This window comes from Balaenoptera physalus (genome assembly GCF_965194825.1).
Source record: "Balaenoptera physalus genome assembly, chromosome: 9".
NCBI classification, from domain to species: Eukaryota; Metazoa; Chordata; class Mammalia; order Artiodactyla; family Balaenopteridae; genus Balaenoptera; species Balaenoptera physalus.
In genome coordinates, this window is record NC_138888.1 from 21,451,951 (window position 1) to 21,467,152 (window position 15,202).

At 40.8% G+C, this 15,202-nt stretch overlaps 1 protein-coding gene across 6 annotated transcripts in view; it reads right to left on the minus strand.

Annotated features, from left to right (window-relative positions):
* Positions 1–15,202, minus strand: part of PHACTR2 (phosphatase and actin regulator 2) — a gene marked incomplete at its 3' end in the record, with an annotated part of 253,202 nt that overhangs the window by 176,835 nt on the left and 61,165 nt on the right. The window contains exon 1 of one of the 6 annotated variants that reach the window (XM_082474590.1): positions 14,753–15,148. The exons of the other annotated variants lie outside the window; for them this stretch is intronic. Coding sequence (XP_082330716.1) covers positions 14,753–14,765 — 13 coding nt within the window. The 5' untranslated portion in view covers positions 14,766–15,148. Of the gene's footprint in view, positions 1–14,752; positions 15,149–15,202 lie in introns of those variants that run through there. 6 annotated transcript variants of the gene reach the window in all.

The window sequence follows — 15,202 nt, forward strand, 5'->3', positions numbered from 1 at the left end:
AAGTACACTGAAAACAGCAAAAAGGGACAGCTGAGGGTCTGAAGACACAAGGTCGGAAGGCAGGGGAGCCAGAGCAGGCTGAGGGGGAGGCCGTCGCAACCACCTGAGAGGTAGCTGTGAGGATCAAGTGAGTTAATATTTGTAAAGATTTAAAATGCATGTAGACACTAAATGAGTCTGCTGTTATGTTATACTCGTACTAGAGCCAAGTATAATCAACCCTATATTTAGATGAGGAAAGTGAGGCCTATGGATGTGCCCAAGGCACCATGCCAGCCAGTGGAAGAGACTCAGCCAGGAAACTAGACTCTGAGTCTAGTTTCTTTTCACGACTCCAAATATTAGAGTAAGTTCAATTGGAGAAGGCAGACAAATGTGACTAGATATAAGAAAGAATTGCACTTTGAGAATGATTCTCATGCAAAATATAAATTCAAGGGTTGGTGGTGGGTGAGCATCCTCATAGCGGCTGGCCTCCTGAGTCCTGTGCCGTTCCAGAGAGGCTGGAGCTATGGCAACAAAATGCCCTTCCACAATGAGGCAGCCTGAGAGGGCTGGGGGCGTGTGGGAACACATCCCCTCATCTCCTGAGTTTTCCTTGTTGACTAAGCCAGAATAAAACCTGTGCTGTCCTCCCAATGTCTTCTGTTGACCTTTTTCATAAGCTAGCATCCACTTTGGTCTCTCTCTCTCTAATATGTCCAAATCCCCTACCCAGTACTCCAGTCCCTGCTCTAGAACTGGATCTCCATGCCCAGTCTCTGTGTGCAAATGCTAGGGCTGCCCTAGTTTTCATACTCTTGTCCTTTCCCTGGGGGTTTGTACTCCCCCCCTCTGCATCTGCTCCCCACCTGCCATATAAACACATGCCCTTCATATGCTTGGACCCCCTAATTAATGAACTTCTACTGGAATTTCCAGCTGATTTCCCTGGTCCCCGGTCCCCAGATTGCATATCCAAGTACAGACAGCTTCAAGATAACAGATTGGGACAGTTGTGTTTCATGGACACTGTGACCAAAGCCATCTGGCTGTCCTCCCCTGAGACAGCCTTTGTGGCCAGGACAAATATAACCACATTTCCCTGAAAAACAATAATGCATGCAACCCAAAGGGTAAATTGCGTTTGGCTTTCCTTCTGCATAAAAGTCAATGAGAATCAGATTTGGCATGGCCCATGCCTCATGAGTTGGCAAATGGCCAAGCATATCCTCAACCAGACATGCTTTTCATATGTCATTACAACTTGTCCCATGTGCAGTTAAGCTGTGCATGAGGCTGATCTCTGATAATAAATACATAAATACACTCCTTTGCCTTGGTTTCATATCTGTAAAAGAAAAACTGATCACTTGAAATGTTTACATATTTCACCGGAGAACTGTGAGAAATGAACTATATTTGTAAGCATTTTTGAAGATGAAAGGGATATTATTGAAGCATGAACAGTATTCTTAAAAAGTCACTTATTTCTCGTTCTGCATTTAAAACACAGTTTTGTGGGACTCGATTTTCTTTTAAAATTACCCAGGAACCCAAAAGTACCTTAGGAGTTTTTGTAGTTTTGAGGCTCCATGAAAACCTTCTTTGGAACTGCTAGGGACAAAGCCAATGTCCATTAGCAAAAAAGACACCTTTGTTTATAGAAGGTTAGAGTTGTGACAAGAACTGACACAAGCCAGGAAATATAAAAGTTAATGGTGGTGCTTCATTCTAAATGTATGATACAGGGCTCCTGGTTTTCTACAAAGTCTGGATTCTGAAGACAAAGTTGGCTTTAATTTTCAACTCTCTGGCTTTTTTCAACTAGAGTCATAGTCACACAGTTATTTAAACAAATGTCTTTGAACTTTCTTAATTTAAAGGAGTGACCCTTAGGTTAATGAATGTTGTAAAATGCGTATTGTTGGAGCAAATGAGTTGGCTCCACCTACTAACATCTCTTCTGTAAGTACCACAGACAAGCATGATGGGCGCTGTGAAGACTTAAAGTCTTGCAGGGGACACCTAAGATATTTTCACTCTTGCACCATACTGGCAGTTCTCAGATGTCAGGATTGGCCATCTTTTCTTTAATCCCCTTATTAAAAACATCCTAAGTTAAGCTGCTTGCAAAATGGATGGCTGCCAATTTTCCATTACTAAGAAAATAACACCCAAGTATATGAAACACAGAGGCAGGCAGCAGGTGATAAATTAAAAGCAAGTTGGGTGGATGAAGTTTTCAGCACGTCTCAGTCAAGGTAGGGAACCTCGGGAGTGCTCTCCGTAGGGAGAGGGTGAAGAGAACACAGCCTTCGGGTGAAGAGAACACAGCCTTCACCTCCACCCCCAGGCAACTGTCTCACTGAGAGATGCTTCTTCATTTACAGGTCAGTGCAGGTCTCCAATAGGATCTATCAGAGCACTTCTGTAAATGGCACATGATCTTTATAATTCTAGTAATAATGTGATTTCATAATGGCAACAATCAATTATCTTAAAAACACACGAAGCAGTGGAAACTTGCTCTGTCTGAGCAGCTTTCTTAAATGTCCCTTAGACGGGCAATGAGTCTCACCAGGGGTAGACAGTGGGGTCACCCATGAAATATTTTTTTAAAATACAGCTATGCTTTTTCCCCCATGGGAGATTCTGAATTAGCAGGTCTGGTGTGGGTCTGCGATGGCAATAGGTAGGTAGGCAGGTAGATAGATAGACAGATAGATAGATAGATAGATAGATAGATAGATAGATAGGTAGGTAGATAGATAGACAGATTTTAATTCCATAGGTGACTCTGATGGGCTCCCCACTGCTTGTCCTAATGGTAAATGACTACGTCACTCAACTGCCAGTAAAAATTAACTCATCGTTTCTATATAAGTATAAGCACACAATAAAAGATATACCTCAGGCTTTATTTCAGCCAGTTTATCCCTTTGCCCTCTTATTGAACACGTATCTTCTGCCAGACGCTGCACTAGGGGATGAACTTATGAAGAAGACATAGCCCCGTCCTTAAGTGCATGTGGCCTAGTCAAAGAGGCAGACGCATGGAATAGCATTATAGCGCACCTGACACGTGTGGGAATGGGACAAGAGAGTGTTCTGCGGGCGTAGAGAAGGGAGAACACTAATTCCATCCCGAGAAATTGCAGAAGGTTCCACAGAGGAGGAGACTCTTGAGCTGGGACTTACCCAGGGACAAGGCTTTTGAAGGTGGTGATGGGGGATTGCGGCGATGGGGGTTCCACACGGAAGGATCAGCATGTTTAAATTACGTGTGTTTCTGGGGGGTGATGAGGAGTGCAGAGCAGCCAGACCACTGTGAGACTGAGGGTGGTGGGGAGAAGAGGCAGGAGGTGGAGCAGGAGGGGCGGGGCGGGGTGGAGTGGACACGAGGAATGTCGACGCAGGGGTGACATCACAGGCAAAAGCAGGATGAGGGGGCCCCTCGCAGCCTCTGATACTAGAGGCTTCGTTTGCAAAACCATTTAGAGTTTAAAACCCTCTGCCACACTTTTTCAAGTGATCCTCGTTTGATTTAACATGAGATAGTTAAATCAAATATTATAAAAGATGGTTTTAATGAATTTTGTTGTTTCCATTAAAAGTTCTATATTAACCCTAGTGTAAAAAGCACCATTTTTAAAAAAAATTTTATATCTTTATTGGAGTATAATTGCTTTATAATGTTGTGTTAATTTCTGCTGTATAACAAAGTAAATCAGCTATACATATACATATATCCCCATATCCCCTCCCTCTTGAGCCTCCCTCCCAGCCTCCCTATCCCACCCCTCTAGGTTGTCACAAAGCATCGAGCTGATCTCCCTGTGCTATGTGGCTGCTTCCCACTAGCTATCTATTTTACGTTTGGTAGTGTATATATGTCCATGCCACTCTCTCACTTCGTCCCAGCTTACCCTTCCCCCTCCCCGTGTCCTCAAGTCCATTCTCTACGTCTGTGTCTTTATTCCTGCCCTGCCACTAGGTTCATCAGTACTGTGTTTTTTAGATTCCATATATGTGTGCTAGCATACGGTATTTGTTTTCCTCTTTCTGATTTACTTCATTCTGTATGACAGACTGTAGGTCCATCCACCTCATTACAAACAACTCAGTTTAGTTCCTTTTTATGGCTGAGTAATATTCCATTTTATATATGTGCCACATCTTCTTTATCCAGTCATCTGTCGATGGACATTTAGGGTGCTTCCATGTCCTGGCTATTGTAAATAGTGCTGCAATGAACATTGTGGTACATGGCTCTTTTTGAATTATGGTTTTCTCAGGGTATATGCCCAGGAGTGGGATTGCTGGGTCATATGGTAGTTCTATTTTTAGTCTTTTAAGGAACCTCCACACTGTTCTCCGTAGTGGATGTATCAATTTACATTCCCACCAACAGTGCAAGAGGGTTCCCTTTTCTCCACACCCTCTCCAGCATTTATTGTTTGCAGATTTTTTGATGATGGCCATTCTGACTAGTGTGAGGTGATACCTCATTGCGGTTTTGATTTGCATTTCTCTGATGATTAGTGATGTTGAGCATCTCTTCATATGTTTGTTGGCGATCTGTATGTCTACTTTGGAGAAGTGTCTATTTAGGTCTTCAGCCCATTTTTGGATTGGGTTGTTTGTTTTTTTGATATTGAGCTGCATGAGCTGCTTGTATATTTTGGAGATTAATCCTTTGTCAGTTGCTTCGTTCACAAATATTTTCTCCCATTCGGGGGTTGTAAAAGCACCATTTATTAACCAAAATACCCAGAAAAACAAATTATCAAATCTTCTCCATGCTTTAATATTTAAGGTTACTGTCAGTTCAAAACGATCTGAAACTCATTCTGGTGTGTGTGTGTGTGTGTTTGGGGGGGCACGTATCAGATGGAACAGGACCTATCTCTCTATCACTAAAAAGAAGGACGCCTGTGGTGAGTCACATGATACAGCAAGTATAGTATCAGTGTCTAATAGTGGCTCTGACCCAACCACTCAGCACAGATACAGTCAGTGATGATTAAATCATAGCGGTTTTCTTTGGGGTCTAATAATGTAACTTTTCTAGTAGATGAAACTTGACAAGCGATGTTTAACATCTCTTATTAGTTAAAACTTACATGTGAAGTCTCACCAGAGAACATTTTTGCAGCTATGGTGAATCGTTACTCAATATTTAATTTGCTTGAGAGACGCTGGAGGAGGAAACACGCTTCCTGATTAAGAAGTAGGTGACTAAGTCTCTCCATACCGCCTTCTTAATCAGGTCCACATACTCCAAAAGGATGGATTACAGAAAGCCTGGATCCAACCTACTGTGTTCCTATCCTGGTGTGTCATCCAGAAGCAGTCTTTTGCCTCTGCTTTTTTCTTTCAGCTGTTTCCTTGGAGGTCTCTTCACCCTGCCAGCCTCACATTAGACCCAGAAGCAGGTAATTCACAAACACAAATCCTCAGCTAGACTGGCCTATTCATTGTAGGAGGAAAGAGGGAGATGAGGAAGAAGAAAGAGGGGGAGAGGGAGAGGAAAGGGGGGAGGAGCGGTTGCTTACTTCTGCCAGGTAGGTATTTCTAGCTGTCTGTAACAGTAGTTCTCATCCTGGTTGCCCATTAAAATACCCTCGGGAGCTTTTAAACCAACACCAATGTCCTGACCGCACTCCAGGGATGCTGATCTAATTTGTCCAGGGTGGGGTCCAGAGATTGGTATAATTTAAAAGCTCTCCAAGTGGTTCTACTGGACGGCCAGAGTTGAGAACGATTACTCTAACTCTTTGGAGGACACAGCAGATGTCTATGATGTGTCAACTGCTCTCAAGATGCTTAAAGAATGGCAAGAAAAAGATGAAGTGGGGGGGGTAATCTCAGATAGACTATCGTGAAGTACAAAGCTGCACGGTGAGTTCTGTTAGTGCCCTGAGGAAAGGCAGGGCTTCAAGACCAGTTGGGAAAATCTCCTGAAGGTGGGATGTGTGCTGAGCCTCGAAACAGAGCTGGATTTTCGTCAAGATCTCTCTCCCCTCCCGCACTGTCACACCCCAATCTAGAGCCTTCTAGATGGATTTCATTCTTAGGGGCTTCCATTCTTGCCTCTCTCCCATCTGTTCTTCCCATGGTCATGCCTTGAAATCATCAGTCCTGTCACGCCACAACTCCGCCCAAAACCTATGGGTAGAATAAAAGCCAAGCCACAGGCTTTTCCTGATTGGCCTGAGGCCCCTTCATGAAGTTCACAGCACTCATCCCAACCCATGTATTTTATCTATTCGTTATTAACTTCTGCTTTCTCTGCTAGAATGAATTTTCATTATGACAAGTTCTGTCTCATTCACTTGTACCCACACTGACTAGCACAGGGCCTGGTGCAGAATGAGTGACCAGGAAACATTTCCTGGATGTATGGAAGAAAGAGTGACTGAATGGTGAGGAGGAAAGGCCATTCCAGGTGGGAAGAATAGGAAGAGCAAGGGTAAGAAAGGGAGACACGCATGCGTGTTTGTGTGCACAGAACAGAGAGTAGGACAGCTTGGCGGAAGTAGAGGCTGCCTGGGAAATAACTGACAATAAGTACGTCCTGTACAGTCAGGTCCACATAGCAACAGATGTCAACATTTGAACTTCACACCTGTAAAGGTGTAAAAACTGCCCCAGGACTGAATGATCCAGGACTAGGAAAGGAAATCATGTTTCTAAAGCCCGAAAAGTAATGAGGCATAATTTTAGTTACTGTACATAATTAGAAGATTAAATATTTGGAAAAAATTGGTTTATGTGAGGAAATTCAAACTGTAATTTTGGGGGAATAGATAGCTGGATGTTAGGGAATTATCTTCTAATAAAGAACTATTCAGAGCTACTTATCAAAATAATTGCAGGGCTTCCCTGGTGGCGCAGTGGTTGAGAATCTGCCTGCCAATGCAGGGGACACGGGTTCGAGCCCTGGTCTGGGAAGATCCCACACGCCACGGAGCAACTGGGCCCGTGAGCCACAATTACTGAGCCTGCGTGTCTGGAGCCTGTGCTCCGCAACAAGAGAGGCCGCGATGGTGAGAGGCCCGTGCACCGCGATGAGGAGTGGTCCCCACTTGCCGCAACTAGAGAAAGCCCTCGCACAGAAACGAAGACTCAACACAGCCATAAATAAATAAATAAATAAATAAAAGAACGTGAATTTCTTTAAAAAAAAATAATAATTGCAGATACTTTATATCAAACAGTAGGAAAACCTGCTAACCTCTCTTTGAAACTATGGCTTCTCTTGACGTATGTATCAAAATTTAAATAAAAGAGAGTATTATCTCATAGCATGTTCTTCAAATCTTGTAGTGGTTCACAGGGTAGTATAGAGTTTGAAAAGAAGTAATGTGAAATGTAAGTGTTACTGATGAAAGACCTTGCTGTGCACAGGTGTTGTAAAAAGAGACATAGCCACCACTATTCTGTGACCTTCCCTCTAACCACGATCTCTCTGAAAGAAAATGAAAGGGTCAAATTCTCCCATAGTCCAGAATAATGTCTCTGCACTTTATTTAAATATCATTTTAAAATTCTTTTGTGCCTCTTTTCATAATTTCTGTTAATGATCTTAATATTATCATATCCTTCAAGTGAAAATTTTGAATACTCTTTTTATAGTGGTAATAAATTTTACAGGTGGACTCTATCCAAAAGCATTCTACTTTACAAATTGTCATAAATGTATGAATGTTTATGAAAAAACACAACTATCTTTTTTCTTACCATGTACTGACTTCTATCTGATAGAGCATTTAGATATAAGATCGTCTTTGACCTTGATACTTAAAAAAGAATTTCCTTTTGGAAAAATTGCTCTGAACTAATTAAATGACATTCGATTTAATTTTTAAATATTTATTATATGCTTACTGCGTTCCAGGCACTGTACTCGATGCTATGGAAGATACAAAGATGAAGAATTCCCACTCTCAAAGCAAGATGACAACATGAAAAATGCTGGGTTGAATTTTGCCATTGTCAAAAAGAGTTGGACTCAGGTTTACAAATCACTACTTATTAGTGAGCCCTTACTTAGCTTCAGCTTCCTCACGTGTAACTTGGAAAATAACATTTACCTACAGATTGATTGCAAGATTAACGATGCAACCTATATAAAATACTGAAGTTGGTGCCTAGAACATAACACGCATTCAAAAAAAGTTAGCTCCCTTCCTTTTAAGACATTTAACATTTAAATAGGATTTGCCTTTGTTATATATGTTCTTGATGCCTGACCTACAAAAAAGAACTTTGAAATTAACTTTTTAATGCATAAAATCTCTTATTATCAGTTTTTAATAATTCATGTGAAATGTTAGTTTGGATAAATAAAATCTGCACATTGTTCTTAATCTCACAGATGTAATTGAATTCCACTCATTTCCAATTCAGGTTTGAGTCCGAGCTCCCTTTCCTTCTTTATTTCATCTGATGGTGAGGCTAATGAGCAGTGAAGTCCCCCAAAGCCTAGAAAGGAGGAACAAGAAGAGAAATCCTGGACAGAGCTGACACAAATATTTAGTCTCTAAAGAAACAAGCATTGATATTTACACAAGTGAATAGTCTGTTACTTCCCCCAGATGGCTTCTAAATTAGGAAACAGGAAGTTGAGAAGAATTCAGGAGAGAAAGAGTAAGGTGAAAATGGAAAGCATAAATGAGAATGAAGGGCTTTTAACAGTGACCCCCCAAATTTGAGTTATATACTTTGTAACTAGGCATCCCCAGGAGAGCCTGTAGTTAACACAACTGGGAAACGCTGCCTTCTGTATTCCATCTTGGAAACTCACAATAAATATTAGCACAGGCTAGGATTTACATGCTAATTCTATTAGCATGTTTAGAAACCTGTTTAACACTGTTAAACTCAGCAATTCCCAGAAATGCCTGAACACTAATTCTGTGTGTTTGCGTGCGTGCCTGTGCACAGGAAAGGGAAGGGGTGGAACTTAATTAATATCCTGTGAAATTAATACGCAATGGCATATAATTTAGAAAATGGGTAGATTATTGATTTCCCTCCTCTGCCACCAAAGTGTATTCTTGCTGGTTCTTTATGTCTTTTCCTCACCCAAGAAAGCCATTTGACAAGAACTTCTATTTTATCTTACAGATACAGAAATATCACAATTCGTTTTGCCTTTGGAAAGAGGAGTGGTTGCAAAGGGAAAAAACTCTCAGCACTAATCCCAGTGATCTGAAAAATAAAAAACCAAATCAAAACCCAAAACAAAACCCGAAACTTTGTTTTAGAAATAAAGACGTCGTGCTGTTTCTGCCAGGACACTCTTAAGCCAAGTCCTCCAGTTCATTCTCAGGAGGCCAAAGTTATTGCACAATTAGAGTAAAAACTACTAAGAAAATTTAGTGCCACTTTTAGAGTACTTTCATGTTTTAACACCTATTAAACCTATTTTTCCTTTAAAGGACAGTGATTTCTATAATAATATTGGCATTCTGAAAACAGATGTTCCAAAAAGCAGATTGCTTATCGTATTTTAATCTCTCCCTTAGAAATATATCTTTATATGAATCCTGGGTGCTCTTAGAAATACTTATTTGATAAACTATGACCTGCTACAATAGCACAATAAACTTCACAATAAATTCAAAGGAGAATGCTGTAATTTTTTGTTTTATAGCTAATAAAATGTTCAATAATAACTATTTTTTACAATAAGCAGCATTTCAGAGAATAAGAATGAATTTCTTTTTTAGTTAAAAAGGAAATCTGTTCTAAATTTTTATTTAGTTCCCCTACATCAAGATTGATAATCCCCCTCTCAAAGGATCCACACACACGTACATATATAAAGTATATATTATATACATACACAAATATATGCGTATATATTATGTATGTATGTGTATATACTGTTATATTTCTAAAAAGTATCATGGTTAACAAAATTATAGATACTAAGACAAGACATCATGAAAGTAGGAGATTAGAGGGAAAAAATTTAAATTGCACCAGATATAGTTTTCAAACAGTCAAATGTCCTAGAGAGCATTCATTTTAAAAACAAATTAATTCACATAAACTATCTGCTCCATTAGGTAACCATTCTCCTGAATCACCTTCTTCAGTCGTTCAGGAACTTTGCTATATGGCAGCCTGAGCTGTGAAGGTAAAATTCTCCTACGAAAGTTTTGAACCAGTTTTAAACGAAATGTCTTTGTGCTTACATTTTCTTATATAACAGCCTGGGCTTTACCCAAATGATTTCAGTGTTTAGGTGCATGTTTCTCGGGGCCTGGTCTTATCTCCATCTGTGTTGAAAAAATTTTCATTTCAAGAAGCATTTGAAAGTCTCCTTTTTCTCCACTACACCATAGGATCTCTCACAGGCTGGGGGGAGAAAGGGCAGGGAAGCATTAGCTGCTGTTGGGTTTACCAGGCTGAATAAAACAAAGCATATGTAAAATAGAAAAGATTTTAAATTGGTGTAAAAAACAAGCAAACAAATAATCCTGCATTATCTCAAATCCATGGTTAGTAAGGAAGTGTGTGTGTCTGTGTGTACACCTTTTACTGGATTAAAAAGTCATCAGTAAACAGCTACTACAGCTAGTGGGTCACACAAAGATGTTTCAAACCCAACAGTTCCAAAATGGAACTCATTATTTTTCCCTTAAAACTCCTCTTGTGTTCCACAGTGCAGGACTATTGTCTTAGAGTCTCAAACTAGAAACCTCAAAGGTCTGCTTTGACTGGTCTAGCTCCCCCTGCCTCCTTATCCATGCCTCATGCTCTACAGATCCGTATCCAAGGCATCCCTCAGTCCCACCCCCACTGCACCTCCCACATCGATTTCCAATTACACTCTTGCGACAGCCACGTGACTGAACTCCTCTGCTACCTTTCCACACCATCACTGCTCTGCTAGTGCCGCCCTGCTAGAGCATATATTTGTTCATAAAGCAGTCCTGCTTCAGTTTTCTGATGGTTCTTTAAACAGCCAACATGCATTCAGTATTACCATTGTAACCAAAGCTTTACAGGTATTATCTTTTTTATTTTTTGGCTGCGTTGGGTCTTCGTTGCTGTGCCTGGGCTTTCTCTAGTTGTGGTGAGCGGGGGCCACTCTTCGTTGCAGTGCGCGGGCTTCTCGTTGCGGTGGCTTCTCTTGTTGCGGAGCATGGGCTCTAGGCACGCGGGCTTCAGTAGTTGTGGCACGAGGGCTTCAGTAGTTGTGGCTCACAGGCTCTAGAGCGCAGGCTCAGTAGTTGTGGCGCATGGGCTGAGTTGCTCCGCAGCATGTGGGCTCTTCCCGGACCAGGGATCAAACTCGTGTCCCCTGCACTGGCAGGCGGATTCTCAACCACTGCGCCACCAGGGAGGTCCTACAGGTATTATCTTATTTTCTCTTCATGACAATCCTATGAGATGGGTACGATTATTATTGGCACTTACAGATGAGAAAATAAATGGCTACAGAATTTATATAGCTTGTTCACGGTCATTGGGATGGCAGATGGCAGAACCAATGTTCATCTTAGAGTACCAGCTGCTCTTGACCGCTCCATTATAAACCTTTCTTCAATCTGGTTCCCAAGTAACACTCCAGTCTCTTTTGCAAGGAGCTCATAGACTGTGAACTTCTCACATTCAGTAATTGTACATCAAGGGTCAAAAGCCCTTAAGCCACTGGATAGAATGTAAGCTGAGGGCTCAGGGCTCTCAGAGCCACCTGCCCTCCAACTGAGTGTGTCTCTTATGACCCACATGGGAACAGAAATATCTTGATCTCAAGTAAGGAAAAATTAGCTCAACACATTCTACAGAACTTCTTATAATACTCTACCCCTATAAAATATGGAATCACATTTCAAAACATTGCTTTTCAGAGATTAATCACACACTACTAATCAACTTTGCTTCAGCATCTCTCTCAGCTTTCGTAAGAACCACTTGTTGAAGGCCAAGTAGAGAAGTAGCAAAGGGACACAAGTGCGGGGACAGAGTAATGTGGATGGCAGATGTGTTCACAGACTTGTTTTTCTAAAGGACCATCCATCTGAGTTGTTACGGAACTTATAAGAAGAGATAGTCGTATGAAAAAAAAAGAAGACAAGGTTAGATATTGCTTAGACTGCCCTGACATATTCTACATACAGTATTTGATAAATATTTTATTGCTATTCCAGAAAAAGCTTTTAAAGGAATACATAAGCCAGCAATTATGGGAAAGAGATGTGTCCTTCTCAGAGATAGTAGGAATGTCAGCTCTTTGCTGCTGAGGAGAGGGTGGACAGACTCACACCGGCACACTTGCTGAAATGTCCACGTAGACATCGAAAGAGCCAGAATACCAGGCAGTCATCCTTCCTTATTTGTTAATCACAGAACACACACACAACTATCTCTGATGCAGCCTCTGTGTGATCTGAATAAATCAGAGGCACTCAGCTTATGTGTAGCCATTGTTGCATTTCCTTTCTAACAATTATCCAAACTCCAACACAGAAAACCCTGCTGGAAGAAGGCCTGGCTCCTTGCAGCTGATGGTCCAATCATTAGGACTGGTGCTCAGCTCTTAACTGCTGGCCTCTGTTATCAGGGCTTAAACCCATTTCTGATTAAAAAAGTTTAGGCAGATATTCAACATTATTATCTTGTTTTAATTAAACTGGAGAAGTTACAGTACTCCAAGTTAACTGGGTGTTTTGGTATAATGTTAAAGCTATTTTGAGGGGTTTTTTTGGGGGGCCACTTATCAGTACTATCTTAAATGCCTTCCTTATAGTCAATACCATTTATTGAAACAGTGTGTGTGTGTGTGTGTGTGTGTGTGTGCGCGCACACGTATGTGTGTGAGAGATGCATGTTTACATCGCCTTGCTATAAGACATGCTGCTTACATCAAGAAATTACCATGAAAAGTGATCACGGACAGCCAATTAACCATTATAAGAAAGATGTTATTTCTGAAATAGTCAAAAAAAGTCTTTTAAAAGCCTGTTATTCCACTCATAGGTATACACACCTATATTTGGGATTCCACCTAAAATCTGAACTGATATAGAAACTGCTGCTTTAAAAGCCACTTGACACAGTGCATAAATATTCCTAAACGTGTCAGGAGCAGAGGTATTTTATTAATGGCATTTAAAAGCATAAACAAATATAAAATTGTGAAAACACTTATCCCCCTAAGCTATAGTTGACCAAAAAGTAAATCATAATCCTTAGCATTTTTTAAACCTACAAAAAGGCTGCTACAGTAGTTTCTTTCTTTTTCTTAAACGGCCTTTAAATAAATATATGGGTCAGTTAAGAAAGGCATTTGCTTGAATTAAAGTGATAGTTCTGCCAGGACATCAGTATAATTAATTGTGGGTGGCAGGAGTTTTAAATGAGGCTAAAATAGGGATTCCCGTTTATTTATTTATTTTTTACTCACTCTACTGCTGTAATTAGAGAAGCTTTGGGCTGATCTTGAAATTGTGCCTTGTCATGGAATATCATACCTACATGCTTATATGATAAGCCCTACGGCATATTTTTTTAATGATCAAGATGGGGGGGTGGATAATGTGTACGAATCAGCCCAGCCTCTTCCTTCCTACTACTACTATGCAGACACACGCACGCACACACACACACACACCCTAATATGTGTTTCTTTCACAACTCTCAATGTTCATCCCTAATAATGTACTGTTCCAATTTATTTCAATGCTTTCAAAGTCAAATACAAAATTATTTTAGTCACAGAGTTTTACTCCTGGTAAGCGATTTCACAGAAGAACTCAAAATACTCTGCCTTCAAAATCTCTGCTTGCCTGCTCTACCTGCACCAAGGACTGAAACAGCTACATTTCATAAACAAACATGTTTTACTAAAAATGGGTGGTCTCATTGTGTAGAATGTGTTTTAAATGATGTATCCTCTTAGCAGAGCTGACCGTGTATCAGGCGCTGTAGGGCATCACCGTAAAACTGAGAGCAGCTGAGTAACTGAGCTAATGCCTTTCAGGAGGCAGAGAATCCATAACACATTTGGGAGAATTCTGCATTTAGCGTCAATAACACTGAAATGGGGAATAATCCCAGAGTGCGTATCTTCTAAAAGTTCAACACAGCAAAGAAAAAAGAAAAAGTTCTGCATAAGAAGTAATTTTATGCTAATCATGTGATTGGCATTAGAATACTTCCGTAGCCATATATGTCTAGCTGTCAAGTAAAGATATTAAAAACAAATACATTATGAAAAGGTACATGATTGGCCACTAATGTCTGTGCTCTGAAATTAAAATATCAGAGGATACTGAGACATTTCCTACATTGCATCTAACATGAAGACTAAGCATCAGACGCAAGAATGCTTCTGCTAGTACACTCTGCACGCTGTAATGTTGAAAAAACATTTTTGTTCAGCTCATTAACACCATCTACCCTTTGCCCCCCGCCCTTAGTAATAGTTTTATTATCAACTACATGCCTTTTTCCCCCACTGTTCTGAGCACAAAAGGATCACCAGCACACATCCTGCAGCCGAAATAACAGTGCAGTCTTCCAAAAGGTGAATGTGGAATTACAATCTGCGTTCCCAATTCCTGAACTTGAAAGCAAACACTGATCGCCTTGTGGACAATGCAGCAGGGTTAAACACATTACATAGTTCCCGGTCCTGAACATTTAAGTGCAGAATAAGACCAACAAATAGGCAAACCTTCTGCAGCAAAGGGTGCAGACTGCAAACGAGCCCAGAGGCTATGAAGAATTACATGCTTGCTTTACATACCGGCATTGTCCATGTCTCAGGGGTGGCGAGGCGAGTTCTGGAGCCTGGCAGCTGGGAAGCCCTGGCTCTTCTCCTGGCTAATGAAGCACCCTGCCCTTCTGCTGATTATCAGTCCTTGCTGGCACACAGAGCATACTTCATGCACTGTTTGCAGGAGACACCGCCAGGAAATTTATATCTCCAAGGATGACATACAGCCATTAGCTCCATTACAGGCTGATTAAGAGAGACTGAGCCTATCAAGTGGATACTTGAATCCACTGGGGTTTTCACCTCTGTTCCAAGCAAAGGAGAAAAAAAAAAAATCACTGCAACGTTGAGTGTATTGCACATTTCCGAAAAGCAGTGCACATGTTATGCAGAACACAGTGCTTTTCCAAAAGATGACAGAGCAAACATGAGCAGGAAGAGGCACAGATAATTTAAAAGGTAAAAACAAATTTTTAAAAA